This window comes from Mytilus galloprovincialis, chromosome 3, assembly GCF_965363235.1.
Source record: "Mytilus galloprovincialis chromosome 3, xbMytGall1.hap1.1, whole genome shotgun sequence".
Classification (NCBI taxonomy): Eukaryota; Metazoa; Mollusca; class Bivalvia; order Mytilida; family Mytilidae; genus Mytilus; species Mytilus galloprovincialis.
Genome location: NC_134840.1, coordinates 67504252 through 67521690, shown reverse-complemented (window position 1 = coordinate 67521690; position 17439 = coordinate 67504252). Strand labels below are relative to the sequence as shown.

The 17439-nt window shown below is 31.7% G+C and overlaps 1 protein-coding gene across 6 annotated transcripts in view; it reads left to right on the top strand.

Annotated features, from left to right (window-relative positions):
• The first annotated feature begins 1113 nt into the window (after positions 1 to 1113).
• Positions 1114 to 17439, top strand: part of LOC143068698 (FERM domain-containing protein 8-like) — a 28358-nt gene continuing 12032 nt past the window's right edge. For 3 of the 6 annotated variants that reach the window (XM_076242951.1, XM_076242949.1, XM_076242948.1), the window contains exons 1-4: positions 7500 to 7525; positions 12420 to 12501; positions 15176 to 15343; positions 15975 to 16076. In XM_076242951.1, coding sequence (XP_076099066.1) covers positions 7517 to 7525; positions 12420 to 12501; positions 15176 to 15343; positions 15975 to 16076 — 361 coding nt within the window. In that variant the 5' untranslated portion in view covers positions 7500 to 7516. Of the gene's footprint in view, positions 1133 to 7499; positions 7526 to 12419; positions 12502 to 15175; positions 15344 to 15974; positions 16077 to 17439 lie in introns of those variants that run through there. The other 3 variants (XM_076242953.1, XM_076242950.1, XM_076242954.1) reach the window with 2 other exon arrangements.

Here is a 17439-nt window from a genome sequence, read left to right as displayed (position 1 = left end):
TAATGTCCCTAACCAAGTTTATAAACAACTTGTACGTGCATTCTCTAGTCCATATCACAATTTTTCATGGGGAAAGGACATACAATATCTTATTTGTAAAAAACAAAAATATCCTAAAAGTAAAAACAACAAAATATTAAAAAAAATAGTAATAATAAAAATTAAAAAAAGTAAACTCATAAAAATACTGAACTCCGAGGAAAATTCAAAACGGAAAGTCCCTAATCAAATGGCAAAATCCAATGATAAAACACATCAATCGAATGGACAACAACAATCATATTCCTGACTTGGTACAGGTATTTTCAAATGTAGAAAACGGTGGATTGAACCTGGTTTTCTAGCGCTAAACCTCTCACTTGTATGACAGTCGCATCAAAACCCTTTGAAAAGAGGATATTTATTCAGATGCGCCAGAATGTAGAGTAGTTCTTGGTTGACAAATGGCTAACGTTGTTTCTAATGGAAGTAAAAACCAGGTGGTGTCGCATTCGATGCTAATGAGACCATGTTAAGGATTATATCTGGAATAAAATTCTTCAAAAGGTACACAGATATGTATTGCTTCATTTGACATCTGATTTAGATGTAAGATTTCAAATGTACCATCGTACCCTTTTGGTATAATGAGTTTGGTGTCATTTCAGACCTATTATATTTCAAAGAATCAATTAAATTACAACTGTGTTTTTGATGGACAAATTGTCTTACTAAGCACATGTTTCGGATATTGAAAATAATTGTACATTCTTCATCAGTTCTTACTTGCTAGTAACGGGACATTTATCCCGACTAGTGCTGGCAATACTGTTTGCTGATTTTCCAACCTTTTCTATTGTTGATCATTATTTTGTTGTTGATTTATTTGTTTTTTTTTATGTAAAAAAAAAAAAAATATTGTTTCAATGAAGTTGTTGAACTTTTTTGTTTTGAGTTTTATTACTTATGAAATTAAAGAGTACTTTAATTCTAGTTATTTTAGCTAAAATAACCCCCTTTAGCAGAAAAATAATAAGTGATGTTCTACGCGTTATATTACATACAAGAAAAAAGAAATATATTTCCGGTTTTTAAGTGTATATCCGGATTAAAAACAACACAACTCCATGTGAAATAAGACAGGCCTTTAGGTGTAAGTTGTTTATTTATATATAAAAAAAATATTTTTTAAGCTTTTGAAATAAAGTTTGAAACGATATTCCTCACACTTTTCAGACACTATTGTAAAAAAACTAATTTCAAACTGTCAAATATAAACATTGGTCTACATATAATTCTTGAAGGCGAGCTTATTATCTATGTGCATGTCATTCATGAAGCTATGTATCCTGCATTTGAGATTAATAAAATACCAAAGGAACGTAAAGCAGATATGCATTTCCGACAAAAAGTTTTAAAGTGGTAGTTTTTAACATACACGAACAATGCATATGGATTTGTCTAATCAATATTGCATGTACAAATTTTACTTGTTAACACGCAGTTTATTTTCTTATCATAAGGAAATTAAATTTCGTCATCATAACATATAAAAATCAATTAAAATTTTAACAAACCTAGATACATAAAAAAAAAAACAAACGCGTTGGTGTATAAATTTTGTCATACATAAAAAAAAAAAAAAAAAAAAAAAAAGCGCGCTGGTGTATAAATTTTGTCCATTACAATCAAAGGTTTTCAATCATGTTATTTTCAACTGAAAGATGTCTGTACAGCGTCATTATTATTTGATGTTGTTTTGCAAAACCTATGAGAGAGAAAAAAAAACGCTCCATCACCACGAATTGATCTCCGAGGATTTCAGCTATCAATGAACTTATTGGTCGTGACAGCGGATGTTAATTTTTTATCAGCAGATCATTTTACCTTCTGAGATCTATATAGTATCGTAAAACTTATTTAAAAAAACATATTGTCAGGTTGAATGTGTTTTTGTTTCATCCACTTGCAATCTTAATATATTGTACCCCTTTTCTATTTTTTTACACAAAAGACCACTGGATTGTGTGTAGTCAAATCCTACCTCTTATTTACTAGAATCAAAATTGCTAAGAAGATAAAAAAATGGCATCTATTATCTATTAGCATATATTTAACATTGCCATAAAAGTGGGAGGTTTGGTTAGCCACAAAACCAGGTTCAACCCACCATTTTATCTTTAAAAAAATCCTGTACCAAGTCAGGAAAATGGCAATTGTTATATTATAGTTCGTTTCTGTGTGTGTTGCATTGTCGTTTGGGTTTTTTGTTGCACTTTAGTGTTTCTGCTGTTTCGTTGTTTTCCTCTTATATTTGATGTGTTTCCTTCAGTTTTAGTTTGTAACCCGGAATTGTTTTCTCTCTTTCGATTTATGACTTTCGAACATCGGTATGCTACTGTCACAGTGTAGATACTATTCTGTACGCTATCCGGAAGTCGCGATTTTCGAAGCGATGATTTCCAACTAGCTAACAGGACGGTTTTGCCTACGGTAACTTTTCTCATCATTTGTTTACTCCTATATCTACAAAGTGCTTTGAACATCGTCAAGGTATATATAGCATCATAAATATGAGTAACTGTAACAAAAACATGCATTAGAATATAAAGTATACGTGTGCATCACATCAACTTGATAGAAAAAAGTGAAATCGATGGACAATTTTGCTCTCGTAGTACAAAGCAAATATTCTTTTATTGCAAATATTTGCATCAGTTTACAGTTAAATATATACTGTTTCAATATTCTTTTCGTATTTAAGTAGAATATTCGTATTTCCCATTAAAAATATGTTTTCCTTGAGGATCCCAAAATAAATTACTGTACGATCAGTCTAGAACTGACTGTATTCTAGAAGCGATTTCAGATTTTTTGACTGTATGACCAGTCGTGATTTTGAAGAAAAAACAACAGCAATTTGAAGGTATAAACGTGTATATGTGATATTATGAACTATCCAGGGAACTATAACGTGTGATTACTTTCATCAGACAATACAAATATATTTTTGATGATTTTTTTAGACGGCAAAATAATTGTATTTTTGTTCCATCAGTCTTATTTAAAATCAAATGCCTAAAAAGTAATACATGATTCGCTTGTGGACTTTGTAATAGTGTATCGTTACAGTTATCTGTTTAGCTATTACATTTTTAAAGATTATTTACACCGTCCGCCGTTGACCAATTGATGATAACATAAATCAAGCTTGTCTCTTTTAAAATAACAAAAAATGGATAAAGACAGCTTTGCGTAGGGGGATAATTCATGTGATATTTTGGTAAGTTTACAGAAATAGAAGGTCCATAATGCATTAATCGAGTAAAAATGGAGCAATTTCAGAAAACTTTAATGATTGGTTTAGGAGGTGTTGGAAATACCTGATGGGTGCCCCCATATAATGCAATGTTCAAGTCCGTATCTTATATAAAGTAACCCCATAAAAGATTTTTACTAAAATTCGAAATAGACGGTGCACAATACAGTCATTATCATTTATGGTAAGGAAACCGAATTAGATTAATTAATAGTTATATCAGTGACGGATCCAAAAATAGGGGATCCGGCGGTTTGAAACCCTTTTTTTTAACTATCAATGCATTTGTATGGGAACATATATTTGGAATCCCCTTTTCTCCTGGATTGGACCCCTTCTCCATTTAAAAATGGCCGGAACCCCCAATGTATATTAAGTGGTTTATGAGGAGATGCGCTTACAAAACCGGCGAAACATATTGTACCGTTCCAACGGACGAACGGAAAGACGGACTTCTTTATCACTATAATCCTCCGCTTGACAAAGTGGTGTACAATTGAGTGTCAAAGTGACAGCTCTATACTTAAACAAAGTGAAGGAACTGTGATCAATTATAGGCTACAGTACGGCCTCGAATGTGTGTAAATACATGCATTTTTATATAACAACTAAATCTGTGTGTTTGTACAATTTTAAGTATAACGGAGGACATTTCTAAAACTTGTATACTAGTATACATCAAACCTTCCTCTTATTTTAGCAACATTTAAACATCCTTACTTAATGTAGTAAGTCGAGTACACCCTATCAAGCTTAAACATGTTTCATAAGTTTTCAGGATGTGAATGTATTGAAATATATTTGTGTTATTTAGAAAAATGCATCCTTCTAATGTATCGTAAATAACTTTGAAATCACCACTAGAATACAGTGACATAAAGACTGATCATACAGTTATAAAATATACAAACGAGACTGATCGTACAGTGAGAAATTCAAACAAGTGTAATTTTCTTATTTCTGGCTTCAAAGATCTGGTTGAAACTTTTACCACCACTTGAAATATACTTCATTTAGTTAATTAAGTCAGGTTTTTACGTTAATTTGTACACTAAGAGGGTAAAAAGATTGTTTTTAGGTTCGCCGACTGATTTTTCTTAGTGATGCACTTGAAAATCTCTTGATTAAGGCAAAGATACGAATAATGAATGTGCGGAATTTAATTCTTAACCATTTGAGAATATCGATGTCGGCTGAATTAATCATTAAGCAATGTACAGATGATCAACTTACCGTTTAATTCAGTATACCCATCAAATTTAAAATGTGATCTAAAAAGTTCTCGCTTCGAAAATCGCGACTTCCGGATAGCGTACAGAATAGTATCTACACTGTGACTGTTGCCTTTATCGATCCCATCAAACTTGATATAAAGAATACAACAGATATAGGTAAATCTGCTTCATATCTTGACTCACATTTTGAAATTGATTAAGAGGGTCTATTAAAACATTTTTTTACGACAAAAGAGATGATTTCTGCATCCCAATTGTGAACTTTCCATTTCTATGTAGCAACATTCCAACAGCGCCTGCATACGGGATAAATATATTCCAATTGATACGATATCCCTATGCTGGTGTTTACCATCATAATTTCCTTGATAGGGGGTTGCTGCTCAGGAGGAATCTATTAAACCAAGAGGTCCAAAATGGCGTGTTGAAATCATCCCTTCGTAAATTTTAAGGAAGACAACACGAGTTTGTTGACTGTTTTGGAATATCAGTTTCACAGATGATAGCGTAACTACAATAACGTTTCCTTTTCACGAATGTGGCCTACCGAATTAGGCTTATTTCTGGGTTTGTACTAACATATGAGCAACACGATTGGTGTCACATGTGGAACAAACTCTGCTTACCCTTCCGGAGCACCTGAGATCAAACCCAGTGTTGAAGGGGTTCGTGTTGCTTAGTCTTTTTCTTCTGTGTTGGGTTTTGTGTACTATTGTTTGACAAATGTTTGATTAGTTTGCTTGTTGATTTTTTTTTTTTTGCAATGACGTTGTCAGTTTATTTTCAATTTATGAGTTTGAATGTCCCTCTGGTATCTTTCGACCTTTTTTTTAACGAGACTGCTGCACAATTTAAATACTACACCTAGGGCAAAAGCCTCTTCAATAGTTTTCTGGTTATTTTAGTGTGTTTTTGTAAAAGGTAGTCTTGATTGGAGATTTATGTTGGATACTCTAACAACTTTCATAAAACTAGGAAAGTTAAGAGCTTGATAAAGTTTGTCAATAAGATCTTAAGAAGTCTTTTGTTTCTTACGTATGTCATCTCATTCGTGTATACTCTATATGTACTATAAGTCATGATGCTTTTAGTATTATATTCTTGACCTAGATTCAGCATATCCCCAGGTTAAACTTGTTACAAGGGACGTATTTTGGTACTTGGAAAAAAATCGTAAGGGTTCCGCGGAATCCAGTGTCTTGTCTACTTTTGCTGTTAGTCTATGTAATTTTTTGATTGTAAGAAGCCTCTTACCATGTTTGGTGAAAATCCAAGATGGTTTATTAATCTAATAAATGTTTTTGAAAACTTTAACTGCCGACTGTATGTAATGTTAACTGGAAGAAATAAGTTTATTTATAAGTAACATATACGGAAAAACAGGAAACAAATTATTTTTACAAAATTTCCTTCTAGATACTAGCTTTTGATCATGAAAAAGCTTCTGTCCAAGCTTAGTAGAAATCCAGGATAGTTTAAGAAAGTTATTAAAATTTTAAACACTTTTACCACAGAGTGAATGTTGTGTTAACTGGCAGAAAAACTAAGTCCATTTATAAGTAAAATACGGATAAACGTTTTTTTTTTTTAAATTTACTCTTGAATACTATCTTATGATTATAAACAAGCTTCTGTTAAACTGGTTTGGTAGAAATCCAGGATAGTTTCAGAAAGTTATTTTAAAAATTTAAAAATCTTAACCAAAGAGTGAATATTTGTGGATACCACCTCCGCCGACGACGGCCGGGAATGTAGGATCGCTATGTCTAGCTTTTGCTAAAAAAAAAGTCGCAGGATCGACAAAAACCTTTCCTTTTTTTCTTGACAGTGTTCTTAAAGTAGATTTAGCACATTTTTATACCAGGTTCAATCCACCATTTTTCTATGTAAGAAAATGCCTGTACCAAGTCAGAAATATGACAGTTCATTGTTGGTATACATTCTTTTGATTTGTTTGAGTTTTTTATTTTGCCACTTGATTACGGACTTTCCGTTTTTGATTTTTCCTCGTAGCTCGGTATTTTTGTTATTTTACTTCTTATTGTTGCTAAAGATAGTAAAAATACGAATGCATTGTGTTGCAAGTTCTTACATTCGCAGTCTTACTGCACCGATAACTTATTATGTAATAAGAGTACTTTTCGATAATTTGATTAAGTTCTTAGAGTCAGTTTCTGGGCACCGATAATTTAAAATAAGAAGTTGTTTGATTGCCAATGACACAACTCTCCAACAGACATCAAACGACTAAAGACGGACAGTTCATCAACGTATAGCCTTCAACAATGATTAAAACCAATACATGTATTGCATAGCAGCTTGTAAATGGGCCGTATTTGATCTAAATTAATATAAAACTTTTCACATGTTTCAAACGAAGTTTAGCAACTGTTGATTGAGAAATCCTTACCGCATCATTAAATATTGGAAAGAAACAGGTTGAACCAAGGATTTGTACTGTATACACCAATCTTTCAACCTTTGAACGCTAGTGGTACGTTTCTGCAGAGACAAATATACACATGGTATATATAGACATATACACATGTGTATATATATGTCTCTGGTTTTTCAGTCACGGTAATTGTCAAGTTAGAGTGAAATACCACCATTCAACCGTTTCTTATTCAATCCTACATTGCTCATATCATCAATTTATTATTTATGTATTACTTATAATATTGTGTATTTCACTAATGTTTATATAATCATTGTATGATGTTTTTTATATCTTGCCCGACAAGGGCCCATGATTGGTTTTAATAAATAATGTCTATTCGATTCATTGGCTAGATCAATTTTTTCAATCGTTGACATAGAATTTCTAAATATATTGGTCATAATATCAAAACAACTAAACGATTCCGAAGAAGAAGAAAATTGTATAAATTGAAAACTCACGGAGTTGACCAATTTAATTTAATCCGGAAAATGGTCGTGTTCTCTTCCGTCAATATTAAGAAATTTACTATTTGTAAACAAAATGGCAGAGGTAAAAGAAATATTATTGTTCATTCGGTTCATTTATGCATAACTTTCCTCTTAGGAAAAGCTAAATGCTTCAATCAGATAATTGTTATTTGAACAATAATTTTCGTAATCAAAACCCATATTTTTTTCAATATTATGGAGGATGAACGCTATGTTTTGTTTACTCCCACGAACATGGCAACGTTAGAGACATTTTTTGTTTTTCCTTCTGTTATTTGTATATGAAAGTGAAAATGATTGAAATACACCCTTTTAAATACTATGCCAACATTAAAAATATCTTTGTTTCCCGTCCCCGACTGAGGTTATCAGGGTATCACTATGGGTAGGTAGGTAGGCAAATTATTTTATTTTATTTCTTTGATATAATTTTTCTATATTGAATTTTTACAAAATTCAACAGGTAAGATACATTTTGTAAGTCAAGAAAAGTGGGGTATTCCCTGTATTCAGTGTACACCCCAGTTTTCTGGTGTTAAAAACAGTATAGAAAGAATAAAGACGGACAGTTGATCAACGTATAGCCTTCAACAATGATTAAAACCAATATTGCATAGCAGATTGTAAATGGGCCGTATTTGATCTAAATTAATATAAAACTTTTCACATGTTTCAAACGAAGTTTAGCAACTGTTGATTGAGAAATCCTTACCGCATCATTAAATATTGGAAAGAAACAGGTTGAACCAAGGATTTGTACTGTATACACCAATCCTTCAACCTTTGAAAGCTAGTGGTACGTTTCTGCAGAGACAAATATACACATGGTATATATAGACATATACACATGTGTATATTAGACATATACACATGTGTATATATATATATGTCTCTGGTTTTTCAGTCACGGTAATTGTCAAGTTAGAGTGAAATACCACCATTCAACCGTTTCTTATTCGATTCATTGGCTAGATCATATTTTTTCAATCGTTGACCTAGAATTTCTAAATATATTGGTCATAATATCAAAACAACTAAACGATTCCGAAGAAGAAGAAAAATGTAATTGAAAACTCACGGAGTTGACCAATTTAATTTAATGCGGAAAATGGTCGTGTTCTCTTCCGTCAATATTAAGAAATTTACTATTTGTAAACGAAATGGCAGAGGTAAAAGAAACATTATTGTTCATTCGGTTCATTTGTGCATAACTTTCCTCTTAGAAAAAGCTAAATGCTTCAATCAGATAATTGTTATTTGAACAATAATTTTCGTAATTAAAACCCATATTTTTTCAATATTATGGAGGATAAACGCTATGTTTTGTTTACTCCCACGAACATGGCAACGTTAGAGACATTTTTTGTTTTTCCTTCTGTTATTTGTATATGAAAGTGAAAATGATTGAAATACACCCTTTTAAATACTATGCCAACATTAAAAATATCTTTGTTTCCCGTCCCCGACTGAGGTTATCAGGGTATCACTATGGGTAGGTCAGGGCTCACGCTACCAGGCGACTTGGGCGAAGAAGTCGCCTTCCCGACCGTCACTTCGCTTTCCTCGACCCCCAAAAGCGAAAACAAGTCGCCCTGTTCTTGACGACAGTCGCTTTCAGTCGCTTCCGTCGTCGGACATTTTCAATTTTTACCAAGTTGATGAAACATCAAATTTTTATTGATAATTAAAAAATTTCAGACATAAACGATTCATTATCTTTTGAAAAGAGGTTGAAGCATTGTCTTCGCAGTGTGTAGCAGGTTATTTGATAAAAATACAACTTTTTATCACTTCGTGCATTTCTGCAAGTACCGGTGCTTGTTACTCGAAAACGTACATCAACCTCAATTTCGGCGGCAAAATAAGTTTGTTACTTCATTTAAACGTGATAAAAGTTGCCTCCAGTAAATTTTAATCTATTTATTGCATTAAAAACGTCATGTTTCTTTCCAAATAACTTGTCAAACATCGTTTATTTTTGTAAATTTTCTTGCATTCGTCCGCCATTGACCGATTTCTAATCTACGGATCTGAACCGGACCAGCTATGACCGAAATCCGTACTTTTACAATAATTACTACGGACGCACGGATGGAACAGCTGACAGAAGAATATTGATCCCAAAGGGAAAAATTACGCATTCCACACGCATTAAGAGACTTTTGGTTACATCTAATTGATTGGTGTATATAATTCCTTATATTTTTTATGGATTGTTTCAAACTATTGATTAAAGTTACTTAACTCTGAGACTATTATACTAATATCAATATATTATGGCCCAGCTTAATAACTTTTATATTTTTTTTATGAGAAACACTGAATGTCATACACAAGATAATTTTTAATTAAATTGTAATTGATATATTATAATTTCTTTACATTTTTTTAAATATTTTTTATTTTTTTAGTGCTAGATATTTAGTTGGTAGTTTCTCACAAGCTTAAACAACTTTTAATTTCAAATGTTACTTTAATTGTAATTTTTTTACTCAGATATGAATTGAACAGTATAAAAAGAACATTATTTACATATATGGCCCTTTATACTATTGTAAAATCCAAACATTGTATCGCACAGCGCGAATGAGCACTTCTCTTTCAAATCTCACCACTTCTCCCTATCAGTTTCAAAAAGAGAAGTCACTTCTCCCTATAATTCTGAAGTAGTGTGAGCCCTGGTAGGTAGGTAGGCAAATTATTTTATTTTATTTCTTTGATATAATTTTTCTATATTGAATTTTTACAAAATTCAACAAAATTCAACAGGTAAGATACATTTTGTAAGTCAAGAAAAGTGGGGTATTCCCTGTATTCAGTGTACACCCCAGTTTTCTGGTGTTAAAAACAGTATAGAAAGAATAAAATTGTTTATTATAGTGTCACATATTGATTGAAACAAGTCATTCACACAATGTTCATATACATACAAATAACAATCAATATCCAGCCAAAAAATGACTTATGAGACACTGATCCTTAAAACCAAAATATATACAAAAATATACTATTTAAACTTGTAAATAATCTCATAAAAGTTATATCAAAATGGAACAAGTAGCTTAAAATATAAATAATTCTTAGTTTAAAAAAGATATATGTATTAACTATGAAATATGAAATACTATAAAATTGGGTAAAAATCTTATAAATAAATGCATTAAAAATTGATTAATTGAAAATATTACTGTAAAAATAATTTTCTACGCAAATAAAATTTATGTAAACATTTGCAAAAATAATATAGGGTTATTGCATGAATATTGGGGAATATTGTCCCGAGTAGAATTTTATATTGCACGAGCTTGCGAGTGCAATATATGTTCTACGAGGGACAATATTCCCCAATATTCATGCAATAACCCTTTTATTGTATAGCAATATAATATTTGAAAGTAAAAATTGGTTTAAACTAAGATTTTGTCGTTAATGACGTCATGAATTTTGAAGATTTATTGCACTAGTGCAATATTAAAATTTATTGCACGCTAACTTTTGGTTACGTTCTGTGGGAAATATTATATTGCTATACAATAATACTGGATATTGGTACAATTCATAATTTCAATAAATTTTCTGTTTGTATTAAAATCTTGAAAGTCTTCAATAAGTTTTGAGCATTCATTAAAAAGATTGTATCGAAGATCGTCATATAATGAGCATTCCATTAGAAAGTGTTTTTCTGTTTCTATGCTGTTAGTTTCGCACAGCACACATATTCTGTCTTCAATGGGTGTAGGCGGCCTGGAGTATCTTCCCGTCTCACACGCAAGTGGAAGTGAACCGGAGCAAAACAGAGCCATTGTACGTCGCTCATCCTCAGTTTTGAAATGTTCAGACGGACATACATGTATTGTTCGGTTTTCACACTTTGTTTGTATTGCCTATAAGTTCGTAATTTGTTGCCGTTCTGTGAGTTAATCAGTTATGTCGATCATTAAAAACTTCCTCATGCCATTCCGTGTTATCTAATACAGTTAATTTTTCGCTAATTGTACGCATTACAGTTTTTGTAGTTACAGATAAATTATACACAATATCTCTCACATTTAGCAAATCAATCAGTATACAGGGACCTCCTTTTTTCCTATTCATTTTATGGTATGAAATCTACAAAAGCACACATTCTACATGTGATAACAATGTTTAATGATAGCAAGTGTTTTATTAGTTAAAAAACTAGCTTATTTCAAGTCTAATTTGATGCATAACTTACAACAAAACAATTACTGTGTTCACCAATTCATACCTTGATCATCGAATTATGAGATGAAAAGATATGTTAATCACTTGGGAATTAAAATTCAATGAATACAAATTTTCAATAGAAATGAACATAATTCAGTTATGTTCAGTTTCACCTGGATCATGCAGCTTGGTCAATTAATTCCTAAACAAAAAATTTACATGTATATGCTTTTTGAGTTCTAGAAAAACAAAGGCTTCACTTATTTATGTTTTGTTCCTAGAATACTTTGAGAATAACAAATTCAACTGATGCAGTTATAACGTAAAACGTGTCTTTTTGTAAATTTCATGCCATTAATTGAAAAATAAAAACACATTTAAACTGGTCTTTTTTACACCAGAAATCAGGGAGGTTCCCTGAAAGCAGGGAATACACGTATCCAACATTTTCTGACTTGTGCCTAACCTGTTCGAAGACTGGCAAAGTAGATTGATTTCAAAGCACGATTCAGACCATTTTTATCCTTTAGATAGGAACAGAGGTTAAAGACAAAGCCAATCAAGGTGCACTCAGTGGTTTGAAAGATGCTTCAGATTTTTTATTTTCAAATATCACCCTTGCTGCACACAACACAAATCGTGTGGCAAGGCATTATGTTTAATTTGTTTTCCTTGATTTCTGCAAAATAATGTTGAATGTTTATGAGTTTTTACATCATTTAAATTAGTTATAACAAAATACAAAATTTCTCTTCATCTTTTTCTAGCGATACAGGAAGAGAGATGATGAGCATGAACAGTTAGTAAAGAAAGCTCATGAAAAGGCAATGGATGGAGGTAAATATACAGGTAGCATACTTATAGTTGGACAAAGTTTAGCATATAAATGTTTAAGGAGTACGTAGTTGAGTTAATATCAGAGACAGAACATTTTGCCTCCGTTGATATTTTGTTTTTATGCCCCACCTACGATAGTAGAGGGGCATTATGTTTTCTGGTCTGTGCGTCCGTTCGTCCGTCCGTCCGTCCGTCTGTCCCGCTTCAGGTTAAAGTTTTTGGTCAAGGTAGTTTTTGATGAAGTTGAAGTCCAATCAACTTGAAACTTAGTATACATGTGCCCTATGATATGATCTTTCTAATTTAAATGCCAAATTAGAGTTTTGACCCCAATTTTACGGTTCACTGAACATAGAAAATGATAGTGCAAATTTCAGGTTAAAGTTTTTGGCTTCAGGTTAAAGTTTTTGGTCAAGGTAGTTTTTGATGAAGTTGAAGTCCAATCAACTTGAAACTTAGTATACATGTGCCCTATGATATGATCTTTCTAATTTAAATGCCAAATTAGAGTTTTGACCCCAATTTTACGGTTCACTGAACATAGAAAATGATAGTGCAAATTTCAGGTTAAAGTTTTTGGCTTCAGGTTAAAGTTTTTGGTCAAGGTAGTTTTTGATGAAGTTGAAGTCCAATCAACTTGAAACTTAGTATACATGTGCCCTATGATATGATCTTTCTAATTTAAATGCCAAATTAGAGTTTTGACCCCAATTTTACGGTTCACTGAACATAGAAAATGATAGTGCAAATTTCAGGTTAAAGTTTTTGGCTTCAGGTTAAAGTTTTTGGTCAAGGTAGTTTTTGATGAAGTTGAAGTCCAATCAACTTGAAACTTAGTATACATGTGCCCTATGATATGATCTTTCTAATTTAAATGCCAAATTAGAGTTTTGACCCCAATTTTACGGTTCACTGAACATAGAAAATGATAGTGCAAATTTCAGGTTAAAGTTTTTGGTCAAGGTAGTTTTTGATAAAGTAGAAGTCCAATCAACTTGAAACTTAGTATACATGTTCCCTTTGATAAGATCATTCTAATTTTAATGCCAAATTAGAGAATTTATTCCAATTTCACAGTCCTTTAAACATAGAAAATGATAGTGCGAGTGGGGCATCCGTGTACTGTGGACACATTCTTGTTGTTAAAAATATTTAGTCCCCAAAATAACATGTAATATTAAAATAAGGAATTGGCGCCAGATAGACAATGACACAACTATTAATGAGCACAAGTAAAAATGTGAACAATAGCAGATCATCAAACAGCTGTAAACAAATTAAAACAATTAGAAAAACCAGTACAGATAGTGATGATTAATATACATTGTTGAAGACTATTTTCAGGCCCTTGTGTTGAAACAACTATAATTTTTATGCCCCACCTACGATAGTAGAGGGGCATTATGTTTTCTGGTCTGTGGCTCTGTGCGTCCGTTCAGGTTAAAGTTTTTGGTCAAGGTAGTTTTTGATGAAATTGAAGTCCAATCAACTTGAAACTTTGTACACTTGTTGCTTATGATATGATCTTTCTAATTTTAAAGCCAAATTAGACTTTTGACCCCAATTTCACGGTCCACTGAACATAGAAAATGAAAGTGGGAGTTTCAGGTTAAAGTTTTTGGTCAAGGTAGTTTTTGATGAAGCTGAAGTCCAATCAACTTGAAACTTAGTACACTTGTTGCTTATGATATGATCTTTCTAATTTTAAAGCCAAATTAGACTTTTGACCCCAATTTTACAGTCCACTGAACATAGAAAATGAAAGTGGGAGTTTCAGGTTAAAGTTTTTGGTCAAGGTAGTTTTTGATGAAATTGAAGTCCAATCAACTTGAAACTTAGGACATATGTTCTCTATAGTATAATCTTTCTAATTTTAATGCCAAATTAGATTATTACCCAATTTCACGGTCCATGGAACATGGAAAAGGATAGTGCGAGTGGGGCATCCGTGTACTTTGGACACATTCTTGTTTATATCTCAAATTTCTTGTACATGTATTGCCTTATAATTACATTAGATGTATGTTTCATTATGATACTTTATTCTGATTGGCAAACTTGAACATCCCGTGTTATTCCGTAAGCAATTGCATTGATCAATAAAACTTTTCATTCATGATAACACGTGGTCCCACAATAAAGTGCACAAGTGAATTAAATAAAACAATAATAAAATTTGTGTTTTCATGATCATTGCTAAAAAATGTAATTATAAGTATTAAATGCTTCTTTTTGTAACTTCATAGGGTTGTAAAGGCGTTGACCGTGAGCACATTTTTAGTATGAAGCGCTTCTGCGCTTCATACAAAATGTACTTCGGTCAACGCTTTTACACCCCAATGAAGTTACAAAAAGAAGCATTCAATTCTTAATTAAATGCTCTTGTACATGTATTACTTTCAAATGCCAATCACATTGCAACGTTTCTTGTTTAGTTTCCACTGCAATATGAATGCAATCATTAAACACCCTTCAGTGCTCACAAGCACTTTGATTGCTTAATCATGTTAATTGTGGTTTAACATTTTTGTTTAAATGAAAATTTTCCAAAAGAGAAAATAGGTAAATTGATCATGAATACTTAAAGAGTAAACTTATTTAAAGTACACTACTGTTGAAATCAATTATTTTGTTTAATATACATGTTTGAATAATCAAAATATGTAATTATGTTCCTTTATTACAGCTGTTGAAATAGTTTTGTGGTTGAGAGATCGTAAAGGCATACATGTAAATTTAGAAGATGGACATCAGGCTGAAGCAGCAGATTTGTTTGAAATTGTGTTAGAACAACGAGGGCTTCCACCGGAGAGTGAAAATGTATTCTCTGTATGGCTGGTATCACCACTTCTAGGTACCAACAAAATCTATAAATCAAAATTTAGTCATATGAATCACATGAACATAATTTAATTTAAGATGTAATATTTTTTCTGTCTATTCAAAATAACCTAAAAAATGTGGTGCATACTTTTGAAGAATACACTGTATGGATTATTCAGAGAGCACCAAATTTTTTATGTAATTTTTTCATAGACAGAAAAATGTTACAGTCATTCCTTAAATTGATTTAATTGTGAGATTTTATTAAGACCATCAATTTATATTTGTGTCATAGGACTATATGTGCAGTGAACCATTACACAACTTGGAGAACTCTGTCAACTAATCATTTTTGTGACTTAATTGTTTTAATAGCCTGATAATGTTCTGTCTAATATTACTAAAATTAATTACAGTTTATATTATTGAAACAGCAATCCACAAACAACAAAGTTATGAAGTTCAATATAGAACAATATTATTTAAGAATATTTTTGCTACAACTGTTAATGATTTCAATTTGACAATTGCTCAAATTATTCTAGGTTAACGTCTACATGTTTTTGTATTAGCTGAAAATCTAAAGGAATATTTTGTCATACGTTACAACCAAACACAATGTATCGTACATATTAAGTTAACCTTTTTGTTCAATTTTTCAGAACTTCGATTAAAGAATCACCACAAACCATTCCAGTTAGCCCAGTTGTGGGATGATTTCTGTGCTATGTATACAGACTCAAGTGCTGATGAAATTACACGAGGTAAGAAGTTCGGAGTAATTATTTCAGTCCACAATTAAAGGTAAAAATGGACACAGATTTAGACAATCACTGCCACTGTTTGGGGTATATATTAAATTACTAAACAGTCACTAGAACTGGACATGATGTCTGACAAAGAGGCAAATTATAAACAAACAATTTATGAGTATCTGACATTTGTGAATTGATAAGGATTTTTTGTGGTTTTATGTATACATGTGATGGCAACTTCAGTGTCTTCCCTAGAAAATTTTTGATGCATGGTGGGTTTGAGGTGAATTTACAATGCGGCGCATGGTGTTGTTTTGTAGAATTATTTCTATAACACTAATGTAATGAATTGTGCAAGTCTGCTGAGAAAACTTAACAATAATCTGCAATACAGTCTGGAACTATACTTAACATTTTCTCAAAAGGCCAGTCTGGATTCAATAGTTTTTTCCAAGGGCACTGTAGAATTTTTTTTAGGCTCTATCAGGTTTATTTTTACTACAGGTACAAACCAGTCTTTAATTTTCTTATAAAGCCAATAATATATGTTTGAAATACCTTTTACATGTAGCTTGTTTTTGATTTTTAGTGGACAATAAAGGAATTAATAAACAACATTGAGTTTTTCAGAATTAAAATCCATTTAAACATTTCTTTTCAGACTGGTAAGCATAATATATTTGTTATACATGTATTATGAAAAATAACACCCCAAAAAAACCAGTCCCCCTTTTCATTTTACGTACCCCTAGGTCTAGAGTATTAAAGTATTATCAGTTTCACCCTAGGAAATAATTAGTTTTTCATTAATAAATCTAAGCAGTTAATCAAAAGGAAATTCTTACTGTCTATAAATAGCAATGAAATGTAACTGTTTCCTGTTAAGGGGTTTCCCAAATATTCCAAAAAAAATAAAAATAACATGGCATTCAACAACTGTAAACAAAGCATTCAATTTGTGATCATTGGTTACAGCCTTTATAAATTTAATTTGGATATAGATATTCAACTTAAGGTACAGTCAATCAATGTTTTTACTTTCTTCTGGATTAAAACTAATTTGAAAGATAAGTTTAAAAAATATAATATTCTTTGACATCATTCATCACAACAACAGATGATCTGAAATATTCAGTGACCCATATATTGTTTGAACTCTACTACAGAGGTCAAAGTTTTATCACTTTTTCAAACCAATGATTTGTATACTATTCTCTGTTACAACTAATCAACTGCGTTTGATATATAAATAAATTAATAAATTAACGATGTCAAACATACGATTTCAAAACATAAAATTTATACTGCAAAAGGTTTACTTTTTATGTTCAACGGAAGGCTATTTGGAAGCTGTGTGAGGCCATAATATTTA